This window comes from Ambystoma mexicanum, chromosome 2q, assembly GCF_040938575.1.
Source record: "Ambystoma mexicanum isolate Mex_15411 chromosome 2q, UKY_AmexF1_1, whole genome shotgun sequence".
NCBI classification, from domain to species: Eukaryota; Metazoa; Chordata; class Amphibia; order Caudata; family Ambystomatidae; genus Ambystoma; species Ambystoma mexicanum.
This window is the reverse complement of record NC_090924.1, coordinates 699,572,139-699,589,138: the sequence shown is the minus strand read 5'-3', so window position 1 is coordinate 699,589,138 and position 17,000 is coordinate 699,572,139. Positions and strand designations below refer to the sequence as shown.

General features: G+C 52.9%; 1 protein-coding gene across 3 annotated transcripts in view; it reads right to left on the bottom strand.

The window, feature by feature from the left end:
• NKTR (natural killer cell triggering receptor) overlaps nt 1–17,000 on the bottom strand; it is a 1,715,190-nt gene that overhangs the window by 304,158 nt on the left and 1,394,032 nt on the right. For 2 of the 3 annotated variants that reach the window (XM_069647908.1, XM_069647910.1), the window contains one exon: nt 11,824–11,880. In XM_069647908.1, coding sequence (XP_069504009.1) covers nt 11,824–11,880 — 57 coding nt within the window. The remainder of the gene's footprint in view (nt 1–11,823; nt 11,881–17,000) is intronic. The other variant, XM_069647909.1, reaches the window with a different exon arrangement.

Sequence of the window (17,000 nt, the reverse complement as noted above, 5' to 3'; positions counted from 1 at the left end):
ATCGAGAACCCCAGTTCTGTGATCAGGACGACGGTCCTCGCTGTGTGGTTAACGGCGAGTTCTCTGGACTTTGCTCGGATGAGCCAATCGTCCAGATAGGGGTAGACAAGAATCCACTAGCAGCAAAGCAGCGCCGGCACCGGTGCCAGGCACTTGGTGAAGACCCTTGGTGCCGACTTCAACCCGAAGGGCAGTGCCTTGAATTGATAGTGCCGTCCCTGGACCACGAAGCGCAGAAACTTCCGATGCCCTTTGTGTATGGGGATGTGGAATACGCATCCTCGAGGTCCAGCGACGACAGTAAGTCCCCCTCTTCCAGCTGTCCCAGCACATGCTGTAGGGTGACCATCCGGAATTTGAGATTTTATGCATTTGTTGAGGCGGTGGAGGTCTAAGATGGGTCGCCAGCCACCGGTCTTCTTTCGGACGAGGAAGTACCTGTCACACTCACCTGTGTCGCTACAGGAGCGATGGACGAGCCTCCCTTGACCCAGAGTCTTCACATCCCATTTTACCCAGAGGAATACCTGTCAAATGCAAGGTGTACACTCAGACCTGAATTCGCCTCATTCCCCTGGGCCCTTCCCCTCTCTTTACTGTGTGCAGTGATTTCCCCCTATGGGCTTACCTTGATCTTTAGTAGGGTGTGCACTCCATCCCGCATTTGCAGGGGCACGATTCACTCATGTGATTGGTGCCAATGTCTGTAGGCTGAGTTCAGATGCCAAGTGCTGTTTTATGCCTTCACAGCGAGGCCAAGTGTTCAAGGCGCCAATTTCTTCACTGGCTAGAATGTCCTTCCCACAAGTGAATGTTGCGCGGAGAAGGTTGAGTGTCCAAAATTGTCCGTATTGTCTTTGTTTGCCGGTATTTTTGTGGGTGAGTCGCGCTGCGTGTAGAAGCTAGCTGCTGGTAGTTTTGCGCAGCGCCTTCAATTCGAGCGTGCCTGGTAATGCCTCTCCCTTTCCCTTGCAGGAGAAATTATGTGGTATTAGCGCCTCGAGTCCGGGTTTAGCGCTACGGGAGACTTGGAGGTTGGGTAAGTATACACGGAGGCTTTTGGTAAGTATGCACCGCAATGAATGTCTCTTCTTTCTTTTGCAGGGGTTTGTGCGCTCGTACAACTGACCAGGATTGCAGCGTTGCAGGAAGATTCAGTGAGTATGCGCAGCATTACTCATGTGCGCGTGTTAACACAGTTGTTCTTTGTTCTTACAGTTGACTGGAGATAGCTGCGGTGTGGAGTAAGAACGGCGGTTCTTCCAGAGCAGGTAAGCTGAAGCAGAATGATCCGGAGCGGGTAAGCAGAGGCAGGATGATCCGGAGCAGGTAAGCAGGAGCAGGTAAGCAGAAGCAGGATGATCCGGAGCAGGTAAGCAGAAGCAGGATGATCCGGAGCAGGTAAGCAGAAGCAGGATGATCCGGAGCAGATAAGCAGAAGCAGGATGATCCGGAGCAGATAAGCAGAAGCAGGATGATCCGGAGCAGATAAGCAGAAGCAGGATGATCCAGAGCACGGCAAGTGTGTTGTTGATACAGCTCACAGTAAGCAACACGAAGCACTGGAAGAATCTTGGGTGTGGCTTATATAGCCAGCCACACTCAAACACTAGAGAGCTCATGAATCATCATGCACTTCCTGTTTGGCAACAGGAAGTGGTAACCAGGAAGTTACTAGGAAGGAATTAAAAGAGGGATTTGCTATGGGTTGTTTGTGTGCCTATGTCAGGTCTGCCAAGCCTCCACCCAACATGCCCTAACTACCTGCCTGATACCCATGACAGTACCGCAAGTTCACTCTGGAGCCCCGGAGTCTCTTCGGGAAAAGCTCTATTGTGCCCTTTTTTAGCTGTGGAATGTGGTTTTCTTTCCTGGCCACCGGTGGAAAGTGTGGGCACTTCCTTTTGAACTCCAGAACTCCAGAGTGTGCCCATGGGCCACCGCATCCAGCAACCAATGGTCGGTGGCGATTGATTTCCACAAGCTGACGAAGTTCGCCAGCCAGCCTCCCTCCAACCGGGTTGCTCGGGTGGGGGCCCATTGTCACGGCCGGTTCAATCCTGCTTCGCAGAGGCCTTGCAACCTTGGGCCTCTTGGCGACGATGTCCACCGGCCTTGCTGCGGCCTCTGTAGGCTACCTGCGAAGAGCGAGCCGCTTGACGGTACGATAAAGAGCTGCTGCCGAATCCTTTGGAGGCAAACTGAGACTTGGCTCCGGAGGTCCGAAAGGACGGCCGTCGCTGAGGAAGCGTGCCCAAAGCACGGGCCGTCTCAGTTTCTGCCTTAATGGCCTGCAGTGACTCGTCCACCGCCTTACCGAACAGGTTGTTCCCGCCGACGGCATGTCCAGTACCCTGGTCTGTACGTACTGACTGAAGTCGGTGGTCCGGAGACAACCGCGCCAGCAAAGGAAAACGCTGTTGGCCATATGGCGAAACCCAGTGTCGGCGATGTCCGTGGCTACCGTGATCCGAAGCCACCTCGCCCTCTTGTAGGATTTCAAGGGATTGCGCCCTGTTGTGGTCCGGGAGGAAGTCCAGGAGGGGGGTGATTTTAAACCACAGCTCCCTATCGTAGCGGGCCACCATAGCGAGAGCGTTGGCTGCCTTGATGGTCGTCGCTGCCGACGAGATGACCAGACGTCCCATGGCGTCTGGCTTCTTCCCCTCGCCGTCCGGCGGGGAAGGAACAAGTTACTTACCTGTAACTGTTGTTCTCCAGCATGGGTCTGGCATGGATTCACATGCTCATGAATATTCCCCGTCGTCAGGCTGGGAATCCTCGGTAAAGAAAAAACCAGTATCAGTTTCGTTTCTGATCTGTCTTTCGTAGTAATAACCAATCACTGGTCTCTGCGTCATACTGACCACAGCCAATGACTGCCCTCTACCTAAGCACCGCCTCTGGCAGCCATCTTCAGATTTGGAAGCACGTGAAGTGGCAGTATGACCAAGTGAAGAGCCGCAGAGGGGTAGGCGGGAGGGTTCGCATGTGAATCCATGCCAGACCCATGCTGGAGAACAACAGTTACAGGTAAGTAACTTGTTCCTTCTCCAGCATGGGGTCTGGCATGGATTCACATGCTCATGAATAAAGAATACATAGCAGTACACACATGCACAACCACGGGAGGTGGCAAAGGCTCAACATTAAGCATCACATCAACTCAACATTAAGCATCTTACCTCCTCACCAGGCTCACCTCAGGCGAACAGGTTGCGCAGCACTGCTTGGCCGACCCTGGACTCCTCCCTGGAATCCCGGTCGACGCAGTAGAATTTAGTGAAGGTGTGCGTCGACCTCCACGTAGCAGCCCTGCATATGTCCAGCAGGGGCACACCAGATAGGAACGCCGTGGTAGCTGCGATCGCTCTGGTGGAATGGGCTCTCGGACAGCCAGGCAGCGGTCGGTTTGCCAACCGGTGACAGCACATGATACAGCCGGAGAGCCATCTGGAGATGGAAGCCTTCGAGAGAGCCTTCCCCTGATTGACAGGTCCAAAGTTCACAAAGAGTTGTGACGTCTTCCGAAAACCCTTCGTGCGGTCCACGTAGAACTTCAGCGCTCTAGCTACATCCAGCGAGTGCAAAGTCCTCTCAGCCGGCGACGAAGGCGACGGGAAGAACACAGGTAACACCAAGGGTTCGTTGAGATGGAAGTCCGACGGTACCTTGGGCATGAAGGAGGGGTGCGTCCTGAGCACTACCCTCGTGTCGTGGAAAGTCAAGTACGGGGCCTTGCAGGAAAGGGCCTGGATCTCTCCCACTCGTCGTGCGGAGGTGATGGCCACAAGAAAAGCTGTTTTCCACGATAGAAACTTCAACGGGGCCGAGTGCAGAGGCTCGAACGGAGGTCCCATGAGCTTGGTCAGCACCACGTTGAGCTCCCACGCCGGGGCCGGAGCCTTCACCGGCGGGAACGATCTGAACAGTCCCTTCATGAACTCTTTCACCAGACGATGAGACCACAAGGACGTCCGGCCCGTGGTTCTGGTGTATCGGGAGATCGCAGCAAGATGAATCTTGATGGACGCATGTGCCAGACCAGCTTTGGCCAGCGTCAGCAGGTACGGCAGTACTTGGGGAGCCGTAATCCGTAGAGGGTTAATCTTCTGTGCGTGGCACCAGACAGAGAACCTCTTCCATTTGTGTCCGTAGCATTTAAGAGTCGAGGACGCCCTGGCCTTTGCAAGAACCTCTCTGCAATCGGCCGGTATGTCGTATCCTCCAAACTCTAGTGCTGCAGGAGCCAGGCCTGCAAGTTCAGCGACTTCGGGTCGTGGTGGAGGATGGCGCCTCCTTCCCTGGAGAGTAGATCCGCGTCCGCCGGCAGCTTGATCGGCGGGGACGCTGACAAGTCCAGAAGGTCCGGGAACCATATCTGCCTCGGCCACGCAGGTGCGACGAGGATCATCCTGCACCGTGACCTCTTGAGCTGGTTGACGAGCCGGATTAGCAGAGGCAAGGGAGGGAACGCGTAGAGGAACAGGCCCTCCCAGGGGAACGAGAAAGCATCGCCCATGCTCCTCGTCTGGGGAAACCTGCTGGCGAACCTCCGGCACTTGGTGTTCGTCGCCGTCGCGAACAGGTCGATCTGGGGTGTGCCCCACCGTCGGAAGAGGCGATCCACCAGATCCTGCCGTAGTTCCCACTCGTGGCACGAGCGCAGCTCCCTGCTGAGTGAGTCGGCGATGGTGTTTTTTATCCCTGCCAGATGAAACGGCACCAGAAAAATCCCTTGGGCGACGGCCCAATGCCACAGGTCCTGCGCCTCCTTGGACAGCGCTGGGGACCTGGTTCCGCCCTGTTTCCTGATGTAAAACATGGTGGTGGTGTTGTCGGTGAAGATCCTCACCACCTTGCCCTTGAGGGACGGAAGGAAGGACCGGAGGGCCCAAAACACTGCACGGAGCTCCAGGACGTTGATATGTAGGGACTTCTCCGTCGGGAGCCAGAGTCCCCTTGCGTGCAGATTTTCGGTGTGCGCTCCCCACCCTTCCAGGGGGGCATCCGTGGTCACAGTCTCCTGGTGGGCTGGGGTCTGGAAGTCCATGCCCGCCGTCAGATGCGCGCGGGTGCCCCACCACCGTATCGCTCGTCGGAAACTCTCGTCGAGCTTGATCCTTTCCTCGAAGCTGCCCGTCGTCTGGATCCAGCGCGCATCCAGGAATTCTTGCAACGGGCGCATCCGGAGCCTGCACATGGGAATGAGGTAGATGCAGGAAGACATCATCCCGAGGAGGGACTTGATGGACCTCACTTTGGCCGCGTCGGCCACCAACATCCGTTGCACCTTGCCCAAGATGGTCCTGGTCCTCTCCTCCGACGGGGAGGCCAGAAGGGACACTGTGTCGAGCCTCGCTCCCAGAACCAGTGCGACTTGCGCGGGCACCAGGTGGGATTTGGCGTAGTTCACGGAGAATCCCAGGTCCGTGAGGAGTTGGACGGTCCTTGCCGTGTGGACCACGGCGAGCTCCCTCGTCTTGGCGCGGATGAGCCAGTCGTCCAGGTAGGGGTAGACGTGGATCCCCTCGCGGCGCAGCTGCGCCGCCACCGGTGCAAGGCACTTGGTGAATACCCTGGGTGCCGACCGTAGTCCGAAGGGAAGGGCTTTGAACTTGTTCAGACGTCGCAGGTCCAGGATGGGGCGCCATCCTCCCGTCTTCTTCTTCACGAGGAAGTATCTCGAGTAGACTCCGGAGCCCCGAAGCCTCTTTGGGACGAGTTCGATGGCGCCCTTTCTGAGCATCGCCTTTACCTCCAGGAGAAGTTGAGGGACGTGAAGTTCTTTCCTGGCCACGGGGGGGACGCGCGGGCACCTTCTTTGAAACTCGAGCGCGTGGCCCCGGGCCAGGGCGTCCAGCACCCAACGGTCGGTGGAGATGGACTCCCACACGCTGACGAAGCCCGCCAGCCGGCCTCTCACCGGGGTGCTTCGGTGGGGGCCCGACCCCAAGGCCGGTTCAATCCTGCTTGGAAGCGGCCTTGCCGCCTTGACCTCCTTGGCGACGACGGCGGGGTCCGCTAGACTTGCCTCGTCCTCTGTAGGCCTCTTGCGACGACGAGCGGGCCGCTTGACGGTAGGAAGCGAAACCGCCGCCGGAACCTTTGGAGGCGCCCTTGCCTCCGCCGCTCCGAAAGGGCGTCCGTCGTTGCAGGACTCCAAGGGCCCGGGCCGTCTCAGTATCCGCCTTGATGGCCTGAAGGGAATCGTCCACTGTCTTCCCAAACAGGTTGTTCCCGTCGAAGGGCATGTCCAGGACTCTGGTCTGGACGTCCTGCCGGAAGTCCGTAGCTTTGAGCCATCCACGACGTCGAAGGCAAACACCGTTGCCCAGCTGGCGGAATCCAGTGTCGGCGATGTCCGTCGCCACGGTGATGGCGTGGTCCGAGGCCACCTCACCTTCCTGCAGGATCTCAAGGGCCTCCGCCCTCTTGTCGTCCGGCAGAAAATCCAGCAGGGGAGCCATCTTGTACCAGAGCTCCCTGTCGTAGCGGGCCACGATAGCCAAGGCGTTGGCCGCTTTAATCGTCGTCGCTGCCGACGAGATGACTCTACGCCCCATAGTATCCAATTTCTTTCCCTCGCCGTCCGGCGGGGAAGTCGATGTGGAGGCCGCACCCCCCCCCGCTTAGGAGGCATAGGGGGGCCGTGTCCGGGACCCGGTACTTTTTCTCGTACCGGTCTCTTCTAGCTGGCGTCGTGGAAGGGTTCTTGAGGAGGGAAAGGCCCTCATCCCAAATGTCGTCCAACAGAGGCACTGCGAGGACCGTCTTCCTCTTGGCCTCGCGCCGCTGATAAAGGAAGCCTTCCTTTTTCTTCTCCTCAGGGCAGAGTTGGAAAAGCTCGGAAGCCCTGGAGATCATGGAGTGGAAAGATCCGATCTCGTCGGGCGGAGAGGCCCTGGTGGGAGGCGACGACGGAAAATCCTCGTCGTATGCCTCGTCGTCCGTACCCGTCGCTGCCGTGTCAGTCCCCGTATCATCCCCTCGGGTGGACGGGGAGGAGGGCTGGAAGGGGCGCGACGGTTGAAAAGGAGGTGGTGGATGGATCCTTCTTTTCTTGGTAGGGGGAACACCAGAAGGTCCCGGTTCTGGATCCCCCGACGGGAGAGGTTCCTCCGTCGGTAACGGTAGCCTCGTCCTTATCTCGGAGCATAAGGACTGTATGGCCAACAAAATGGCCGCCGAGTTGTCTTGCGGCGCTGGCAGAGGGGAATCCGACGGGCGAGCAGGGGCCCCGTCGGTATCCTCGACGATGTCGTCGTCGTCACCTGCGTCGGGGTCCATTCCGACGGGCTGGCCTTCTTCCACGCCTAGGCCGTGGCTTAAGACCTCGATCAGTTCCTCTTCTGAGGTTGAGGCCGACTCTACGACGACGCCCTGCCCCCCCTTCTTCTTCCCCACGGAGGGTTTCACGGGGGTCCTATCGATGGGCACAAAGGAAGACTCCCTCCGAGGAGGCAGGGAGATTCTGGGCCCTGAGGTCGCCACCACTGGTGCAGCCACCACAGGCTGAGCCAGGGCCGCCGCGACCGTTTCGATAGAGGGCTTGGTCGGATGGATCAAGGCCTTCACCACCTTAGGTGCGCTCACCGCCTTATCCTTGAGGGAGGGGGCACTGCCACGCTCCTCCTCTGCCTTAGAGCTCGACCGGGGCCTCTCCAGGAGCTTCGCCGGGTGCTCGGCCTTCCTCTTACCCGACCCAGAGCGTTGGCTCGTGGTTGATGGTGCCGGGGAGGGTGCGCCCTGCCTGGCGCCCGCAGAGCCCGACCGTTCGGCGCTCCCGGTGCCAGCGGACTCGCGGTGCTTGGCCTTATGTTGGGCCCCCGTCGCCGGGGCGCCCTCAAAGGTCTTAGAAGACCGCTCGGATTTCTTCTTCTTCTCGCCAGACGGGCTCTTACCCTCCAGCCAGTTGGCGAGACGTTGATGGCGGTCCTTCATGGTCCGTTCCGACATGTTGCCGCAAAACGCACAGTCCTTCTCCACGTGCGTCTTGTCCTCATGAAGGCAGTAAAGGCAGAAAGAGTGTTCGTCCTCCTTGAAGACGTTCTGCAGCTGGCATCCAGGGCAGACCCTGAACAGCTTTCCGGGCGTCGAGCTTCCCTTCTCCTGGGCCATCTCCGAGACAGGGCCTGAGAAGCTTCTGGAGTCCTCCGAAGTGTAGCTCGACGAAATCTTCACCCTTGAGGGGCACAGATGAATCCGACACGGGTCCCCGTTGATCGGATGTAGGATCGGTGGAGCTTGAGGCTCTTTTGACCGAAAGAATCGAAGTTTTTTGTAAAAAGCGCGAAAAAATAGCACTAACGCTCGAGAGCAATAGCACGAGGATCCCAACACATGAACGTGCGGTAAAAATCTGAAGATGGCTGCCAGAGGCGGTGCTTAGGTAGAGGGCAGTCATTGGCTGTGGTCAGTATGACGCAGAGACCAGTGATTGGTTATTACTACGAAAGACAGATCAGAAACGAAACTGATACTGGTTTTTTCTTTACCGAGGATTCCCAGCCTGACGACGGGGAATATTCATGAGCATGTGAATCCATGCCAGACCCCATGCTGGAGAAGTGGAAGTCAATGCCGTTGCCCCTGCTGCTTTCTTCTTTGCCGCCGCGGAGACCACTGAGCCCGGGGATGGCTGTGCCCTGAGGTACATAGGAGCGGAGTCTGGAACCCGGTACTACTTCTCGTACCAGTCTCTCGTCGCAGGGGCCGTGGACGGGTTCTTCAGAAGGGACAGTCCTTCGTCCCAAATGTCGTCCAACAGCGGAACTGAGAGTACGGTCTTCCTCTTGGCTTCTCGTCGTTGATAAAGGACCTTCTGCTCTCCGGGGCATAGCTGGAAAAGCTCAGAGGACCTGGCCATCATGGCGTGAAACAAACCAATTTCGTTGGGAGGGGAAGCCCGGTGAAGGGGCGATGGGAGATGGGAGATCTGTTCCGTCGTCTCCACCATTGTCCGTCCCTTGTCGTCGCCGTCTCAGTCAGTCGGCGGAGGGAATGGAGGTGAATGATGGACAGGTGGGGGTGGATGGACTCGTCTCCGCTCGGCTTGAGGACTCAGACGGTCCAGGCGCAGCTGGATCGTCCGTCGCGATAAGGGCAACCTTGTCCTTACCTCTGTGCACAGGGTGTGCAGCGCCAGCAAGATGTCTTCCGACCTGTCCGACGGTGGTGGCATCGGTTGCGACGTAGCGTCGGCAGAGGCTCCTCTGGTTCCTCATCAACCTGCTGTTCGGTTGCACCCTCACTCTCCACGTCCGCCTTGTCGGGATCCTTCCCGTAAGCCCTGACCTCGTCGAACCTCTTGTCCAGGACTGACATGATGACAGTTTGTCCTCGGAGGAGGTATCTGAGTCCGCTAGGACTACAGCGGCCCCTCCTTCTCGACCAGGGGCGTCACAGGGGTCTTTTCGATCGGTTGGAAAGACGATTCCCTCTGGGATGGCAGGAGGCCTTCTCCTCTGGGGTCGCCTCTGCGGGCTTCGCCAGGGACGCCACAACGCCCTCAATCCAGGCCTTTACAACCATAGGCGCGTCTGAGGCCTTCATCGTGGTGGGGGATGGTCATCACCTAGCTCCCCCTTGGCTTTCTCCGTCGGGATCGGCCCGGGGCTTCTCCCGAGTTCTCCGACTTCCTTTTCACCGAGCCGGAGCGCTGGCTTGTGGTTGACGGCATCGGTGATGTTGCGCCTGGCCTGGCAGCCGAGGAGCCGGAACCAACGGCACTCCCGGTGCCCGCAGACTCGCTGTGCTTTGCCTTCTTTTGGGCCCCCGTCGCTGGAGCGCCCTCAAAGGTCTTAGAAGACCGCTCAGACTACTTCTCACCAGCTGCCGGGCTCTTTGCCTCCAGCGAGTCGTTTAAGACGGTCCTTCATGTTCCAGACGAACATGTACTTGCAGAAAGAATAGTCCTCCTCCACGTGCGACTTCTCGGACTGCAGGCAGTAGACACACCGGGAGTGCTCATCTTCCTTGAAGACGTTTTGTAGTCCACATCCTGGGCAGATCCTAAACAGGTTTGATCCAACGAGTGTCTAGTCTCCTTTCTATTGAGCCATGACCACGCAGTGTAGGCCTCAAAGATCTTCCGGAATCCTCCAAGAAGTGAAATTCGACGGAAAATCACCCTTAAGGGGAGAAGAAATTTCCTAAACGGGTCCCCGTTATTCGAAAGATGAATCGGTGGAGCTCGAGGCTCGAATTGGCCAAAAAAATTAGAGTAAACTCTTTGAAAAAAACGTAACACACAGTAAAAGCTTGAGAGCTAAGCACGAGGACTCCCAATACTTGAACGTGCAGTAAAAATCTGAAGATGGCTGCCAGAGGAGGGGCTTAGGTAGAGGGCAGTCATTGGCTGGGGGCAGTATGACCCAGAGACTAGTGATTGGTTATTAGTAGAAAGGCAGTTCAGAAACGAAACAAACTTTTTTTTTCTTTACCGAGGATTCCCAGCCTGACGACAGGTAATATTCATGAGCATGTGAATCCATGCCAGGCCCCATGCTGGAGAAGGGACGGATAGGGTGATCTGATTATTTTATATAACTATTTGACCAAAGGTCGAGGGGACAATAAGCAATGTCTTTGACAAGCTCCAAATCAAGGCGACCGGTATGCTGGGTGGAAAAAACAATCTGAGGGACCTAGACGCCTGAGGGATCTTGGGTACAATACACATCATGTAGGGATAGTTTTACAGGCACGCCCATGTCGACGTCCCCTTTCGATTCTCGAAAGACAAGATGCAATACTCCGCGGTTACCACTGTATGTCGGACCATATGCACAGCATGCGATTCTAAGCAGATTAACAAACATCAGAAAGGTGAAATACGATGGCTACCCTCAAAGAATCATCCAAGTGCAATACATGGCTACCCTTGCAATTCCTCTAAGTGCAATACAATGGCTAAACTTACCAAATCTTCTAGGAGCACTACATTGTGTAGATGGAGGAAGGGAAAAACAGGGCTAGGGCTGCGAGTGAGAACGTGATAGGAGTTGGAGGGGCCCCATCAGGTAGAAAGAAGCATGAGGGAGCACTCACAAGCATAGCATACACATCTATATATGATCTACATTAGAATCATGTGTGGAATTTTGGAATCTTGGGAGCCAATCAGAATAAATTAATACTGGTCAATATGAGCTGGTGCAGCTATGGATGCCGAAAGCTTTTAGGATTCCATGTGCCATCAGTGTGCGGCCCAGTACCTCGATCAGTCCTCCCCAGCCAGCACTCCCCCAACCACCACCCCGACCTCCTTACCTGTGCCTGCGTAAGTTTCTCTCACCGCTAGTCCCGGCTTGCCTCCCGACCTGGAGTCGCGCTCCAATCTTTCTTACTACATTTCTATTCCCCATCAAAAATGAAACGGGAGTAGTACTGGCAGGCCACAGAGCATCAGTTGCTTGTCCATCATTCTAGAATGGTGCTTTTTATTCTTCACTTTTCCCTCCCCTATGGGCACGCTAGTCACACACAGCCCCGCAGCTGGGTGCCTGTAGCAATATTGCATGCTGTTGAAGTGCAAAATGGCTTCTTTATGAGCAAGCAGCTCTCCTCATTAGCTTTGCTCAGTTGGGCTTGCAGGCACAGAAGCAGGCACTATTTCTCAAGTAAGCCAAATGCTGTAGTTTTGGATAACTGACAATGTAGCTGAAAGCAGCATCATTGCTTTGCTCAAAATACAAAAATGAAAATGTACCAAACACAAGTAAAAAAATATCCTAACACTGGCAGAGTTCAACCCAGGAAAACATAGGTCTTGTTGATGAAATCGTTTCCCCATTGTTCTTTTATGTAATACTAATTTACCTGGACCTTCTATGACTGTAAGAGCGACTCCTGGAACGACTTCTGCTGTACGTTCTGCTGTAAGCAAAAAGTTCAAAAACCTTAGCCACTATGCATTTATTTAATGTTTCACATTGTCATGTACCAGTTAGCTAGGGATTATACTATTTTCAGTAGACTTAACAGAAATAATACTGAATAAAACATTCAAAATTATCCATTAAAGAAATGTTTGGCAATTCAAGTATTTTCTGCTTATCACTTCAAAATGCCACTGCAACTTTTCAGCTCTGCTTTCTTGAAGACCTGCAACCAGTTCCACTGTGCATCAACAAACACATAACTTAGCTGGTAAGGTGGTGGCATGTAATGCTTAATTTTGCGACAAACATGCAAAGAAAAGACCTTTTATTGGACTAACTTGAACATACTATGTAGAGATGGAACAAAAGATTGGACTTTTAAGTCCCACAGACTTGGTCAGATGGTGCAGAGTGAAATGATTCATAAAGAGAAAGCCACAGCACAGTTATCAAAATTAAGAAAAAAAAAGAAAAAACATGTTAAAATTGGCAGAAGAACAGTATGGCTTGGTGTAAAGCGCTCTATAAATAAATCAACGTGAATCTGGAAACTACTGCCTTATCTTAAAGACCATTAAACCTCTGAAAGTAGGGAACACGTTTACCGTTACATTTCGATCTGAAAGTTGAATTTCACAAAACCTAAAAACGGATAAACAAATCTACTTCACATGTACAGTTAGGCCCAGGCAGTGTTAAAGTGGGCCCCGGTAGTGTTCTAAAATTACTGATGTTATTTTAAAAGGCATATTGTGTTAGGCAGAAACCTGTGCAGTTCCCTTAGGGACCACTGCAAAAGGCTTAGGACTACAGGTGTTGGCAGTAAACCCAATTGGTAGCAGTCTGTACCATCCAGATTTACCTGGTAGCTGTGGCTGAGCAGCCAGACTTCTCTCAAGAAGAGTTAGACAGTGTATAGAGTATACAAGATGGGTACCAAAATACAGTAGCACAAGCAAACACTGACCAGAGCTTTAGTATCAAAGTATATAATTATTTATTTAAAGACAGACTTATAGAAACACTCCAGCACTATTATGTAAGCAAGTTCAAAACAGTCACTATTAATATATATATACATCCCTTATTCCAAGTCTTAGTTAACACCACTTATTTTCAGACAGAGGTGAGCGCTTAACTAAAGATGGCACTCTAAGTTATCAAAAAAGGGAGGTTAAAGGCAGAAATTAGAAAAGCACACAACACTAATACTTTAGAAGCACCCAGCAAGGCAGGAAAGTCAAAGTCTACTTGTGAGCAAAAAGTTCAGAGGCCAGGCTCCCTCTTAGAGAGAGTAGAACACCAATGCTCCCAGGATCACATAGTTTAAGAGGCTTGAAAAGTCTTGCAGAGAGTTCAAAAAGGAATTAGTTCAGCTCTGAAAAGTTCATTTAGCCAGCCTAGGGCCAACCCAAGTGGTAAGTTGAGGATTTAAGAGACACCCCACACAGACCGTTGCGAGGGAGGCCAGGTGGACACAGTACCTTGAAAGTGGAGAGGATCCTCCAGCGGGGGCAGTTGTTCCTGGCAGCGGGTGCAAGTCGCGGTGTCGTCCAGAGGAAGAGAAGATCTCGACGTGGAGGAAAGCTGAAGGTCGTTGCACTGCCAGGGAAGAAACCAGCCGCAGAGTTCTCCGGTTAAAAGGTACTACCCTTTTATTCACGGTAGTGGTAAAAAGTGGTATCCCGGTTGGCGGGGTGCTTGGCACAGGCAAGGCGGCCACGAGATGATCCGGGAAGGCAAAAAGGCGGGCAAACTGGTTAACCCCACCAGTCAAAGGAAGAAGACTCTTCGGGATGAAGATCTCCTCTGTCGTTGGAAGAAGTGGTGAGGCGGTTCAGCAGGGCTGCACCGGTGGTGTCGTCATTGCAGGTCAGCTCAGCTTCTCCCTCTTTGGATTCTTTGGTCCTGTGGCGACTTTGAAGTTCCAGTCCCCAAAGTCCTACTTTTATGCAGAAAACCCACATGCATCAGTCCTAGCTGTCACTCAAACATGCTAAGTGGTGAGTCGGGCGGCTCACCACTGGGCCAATCACACAAGAGTGCGACTTGAGTTGCCAAGGCAACTCAGTCCAGGGTGCCTAAACTCCCCTGCCACACATCCTGTAGACCTAGACAGAGTGGCACCACTTTTGGAGGCTTCTGTGGAGAAGCCCGCCAAAAAGTGGAACAAAGGGCTCGACTTGGGTTGGAGTTACAGAGGCGAACACAAACACCATTTTAAAACCGAGTCCTGGCAAAAAGACCCAACCGGGGAATAAATATTAAATAAATAACCCAGCGGTATCTTTAACATTGCACCAAAAAGTGGTGCGTTTAAAATGAATGGGAAAATCCCATAGAAAATATTCCGGTGGAATATTTCGCGTGGTAACCACTGCCACCAGCCAGAAACTCGACGAGGGGGGACTGCACAGTGCCCCCTCGAAAAACAGACCCAGGGGCAATCTAATTACCCCTACCAGTACTTCCACACTATGATGGTTTGTACTGGTTCTGTTCCCAATTTAAGACTAGTAAAGTCAATGGTGAGTTTACATGCCCTGGGAGACAGTAGTCAGTCCCAGGGTATGGAGTCTATGTTTGGGGGTCACTATGACACCCCTGTGTTACTGCACTGAGGGTGCTGTGTAACACACTTACCACAAACTACATGAAACCCTATGGAGTAAAAGACCCCATAGCCCATAAAACACATTACAAAGTCAAAGGATATCTCAAATCATGTCTAAGAGTGGGAGAAAGAGTCTCACTCTTAGCAGGAGAAAAAAATAAACCCCAAAAATCCAGCAAAACTGCTGGGGGGCTCATTAGGTTTGGGAAATTAGCCTTAACAGAGAATTCTCCCTAACAAAGGCGTGTTGCAATGAGAGGTTTAAAAACACTTAAGTATAGCATCTTCATCACACAAAGTCTAAACCTGTGTTCTGCAGCCTGTAGCATCAGGATATTGTAGCGATTTCAATGCAGCTGCCAAGTTATCCTGGCTAGTACATACTAAAATATGCTCTTGAGATTTAACTGGTGCTGTCTCCAATGTTACCCCAGTGTGCCTCAAGCTTCACAATGGTTTCCTCGCTTGAATAGTGTGGTAAATGCAAAGTATGTTACACATATTTGAACAGTGAAGTGTCCGCTGTTATCTTAACATGCTCTCTAATGGCTGGCACCCATTTGATCTTAGACGCCCAAGATTTCCATTGTCGGTGTCCTGTGCCCTTCCCCATTAGGGTCCTTGAGCACTAGTGTCCAACAGCTGATGGTGAGTTTATACTTGAGGGTTGTCTTCTGACACCGATGTGATAGAATTGTTGGACCTAGGCCCAAAGTTGGCCATAATGTGTCATAAAAATTAGATCTATATTCAGACTCAACAAATTACTTACCTCTCGGTAATGTTCTTTCTGATGCACATTCCTCCCACAGATTCTCCATCCAGGATTATCCATATCCCCTTGAGAAATATTTGGCAGCGACACCCCCCTCCTCAGAGCACCCCCCCCCCCCCCGACACCTCTACATGCCGGACATATATATAGAGTAGCTGTGCCCTCAGTTTCAACCTTTTTCTCTAGCACTCAGACACTAAGGGACCGCAGAACAAAGGTGTACTAGGTACCCCCAAGAGGGGCAGGTAGGGAGGGGGGATGAGAAATCTGTGGGAGGAACAACCATCAGAATGAACATTAAAGAGAGAGAGAGGGGAAAGTAATATGCTCTTTTAATGGGCTCCTTCCTCCCAATTCCAAAGCAGTACAACAACCTGGAGGAGGGAGGGTAGCAAGTATACCGCCTAAACGCAAAAACTCTGAAGGACATCTCGGCTGAAAAAAGCATTCTGACCAGACAGACTCCACACAGTAGTGTTAAGCAAACATGTGCAAAGAAGCCCATGTAGCCGCTTGGAAAATATCCCAAACAGGCACTCTGCGTTACAGAGTCGAGATGGCGGCCAACCCTCTGGTGGAGTGAGCATTGAGACCCCCAGGAACCTCCCTCCCAGCCACGCTGTAGCATTCTGAGAAGCAGAGAATGATGCATTGAGAAACTGTTCATTTGCTAGCGGCCTTGACAGCTTCGGGCACCCACGTAACCAACAAAAAAGTGGTCATCAGTCCTGTTCTTGCTTGAGGGCCTGCAACGGATCTAGCCGATGGAAACGGGAAAGTAGACGGGTAGATGGAAAATCAGACACCATCTTCGGAAGGAAGGAGGGTCTAACGCTTAATGTCCCTTCTTCTTGGAAAAAAAAGTAGGGAGGATAAACAAACAGATCCTGGACCTCACTCACCTATCTAGCGGAAGTGAAAGAAACCAGAAAAATGAGCAGTCTAAAGGAACGAGAATAAAGGGAATCAAATGGAGCGCCCATTCAATGCATCAACAATAAATTCAAATCCCATGCCGGAACAACAAACTGGCATGGGGGAAACTTCAGGAACTGAATGACCGTGGAGGGTCATGAAAAAGGAGTCCAGCTCCAGGGTCCTCTTGAAGACCGAAATGGCAGCAAGATAACCCTTCACTGTATCATTTTGACGGCCCGTCAGGCCAAAGACACATGAAATTCAAAAAATAGAGGAATTGGAGCAACTAAAACGGACCAGATTCCTCGCCCGGCACCAAGACGAAAACTTCCACCACTTGCAGGCATAAATGAACTTGGTGGCAGATCTTTTAGCAGATAGTATGTCCAGAACATTCTCTGACAAACCCCAGTCACTATACCTCAGCCTTTCAGCACCCAGGCATGAAGGTAAAGGCTGCAGAGTTTCGGGTGCAGGACACGCCTCCTCAGAGTTTCTGTCCTCTGCAGAAGAAGCCAGGGAAGGTAGATGGCTTGTGCAGTAACTTCAGGTACTACCGTCTAAGGGCCCAATCTGGAGCGAACAAAATCATTGTGGACATGAACAGATGCAGTCTCCTGAGAAAAAGCAGAAAGAAAGGGAACAGTGGGAATGCATAGAGCAGGTTGAAGTCCCAATCGACCATCAAGATGTCCCCCAGAGTTACCGGACAAGGAAATTCCCTGGAGCAGAACTACCTGCACTTCTTGTTTTGCACTGAAAGCGAAGAGGTCCACCTATGGAGTACCCCAGAGAGAAAATCTGTTCC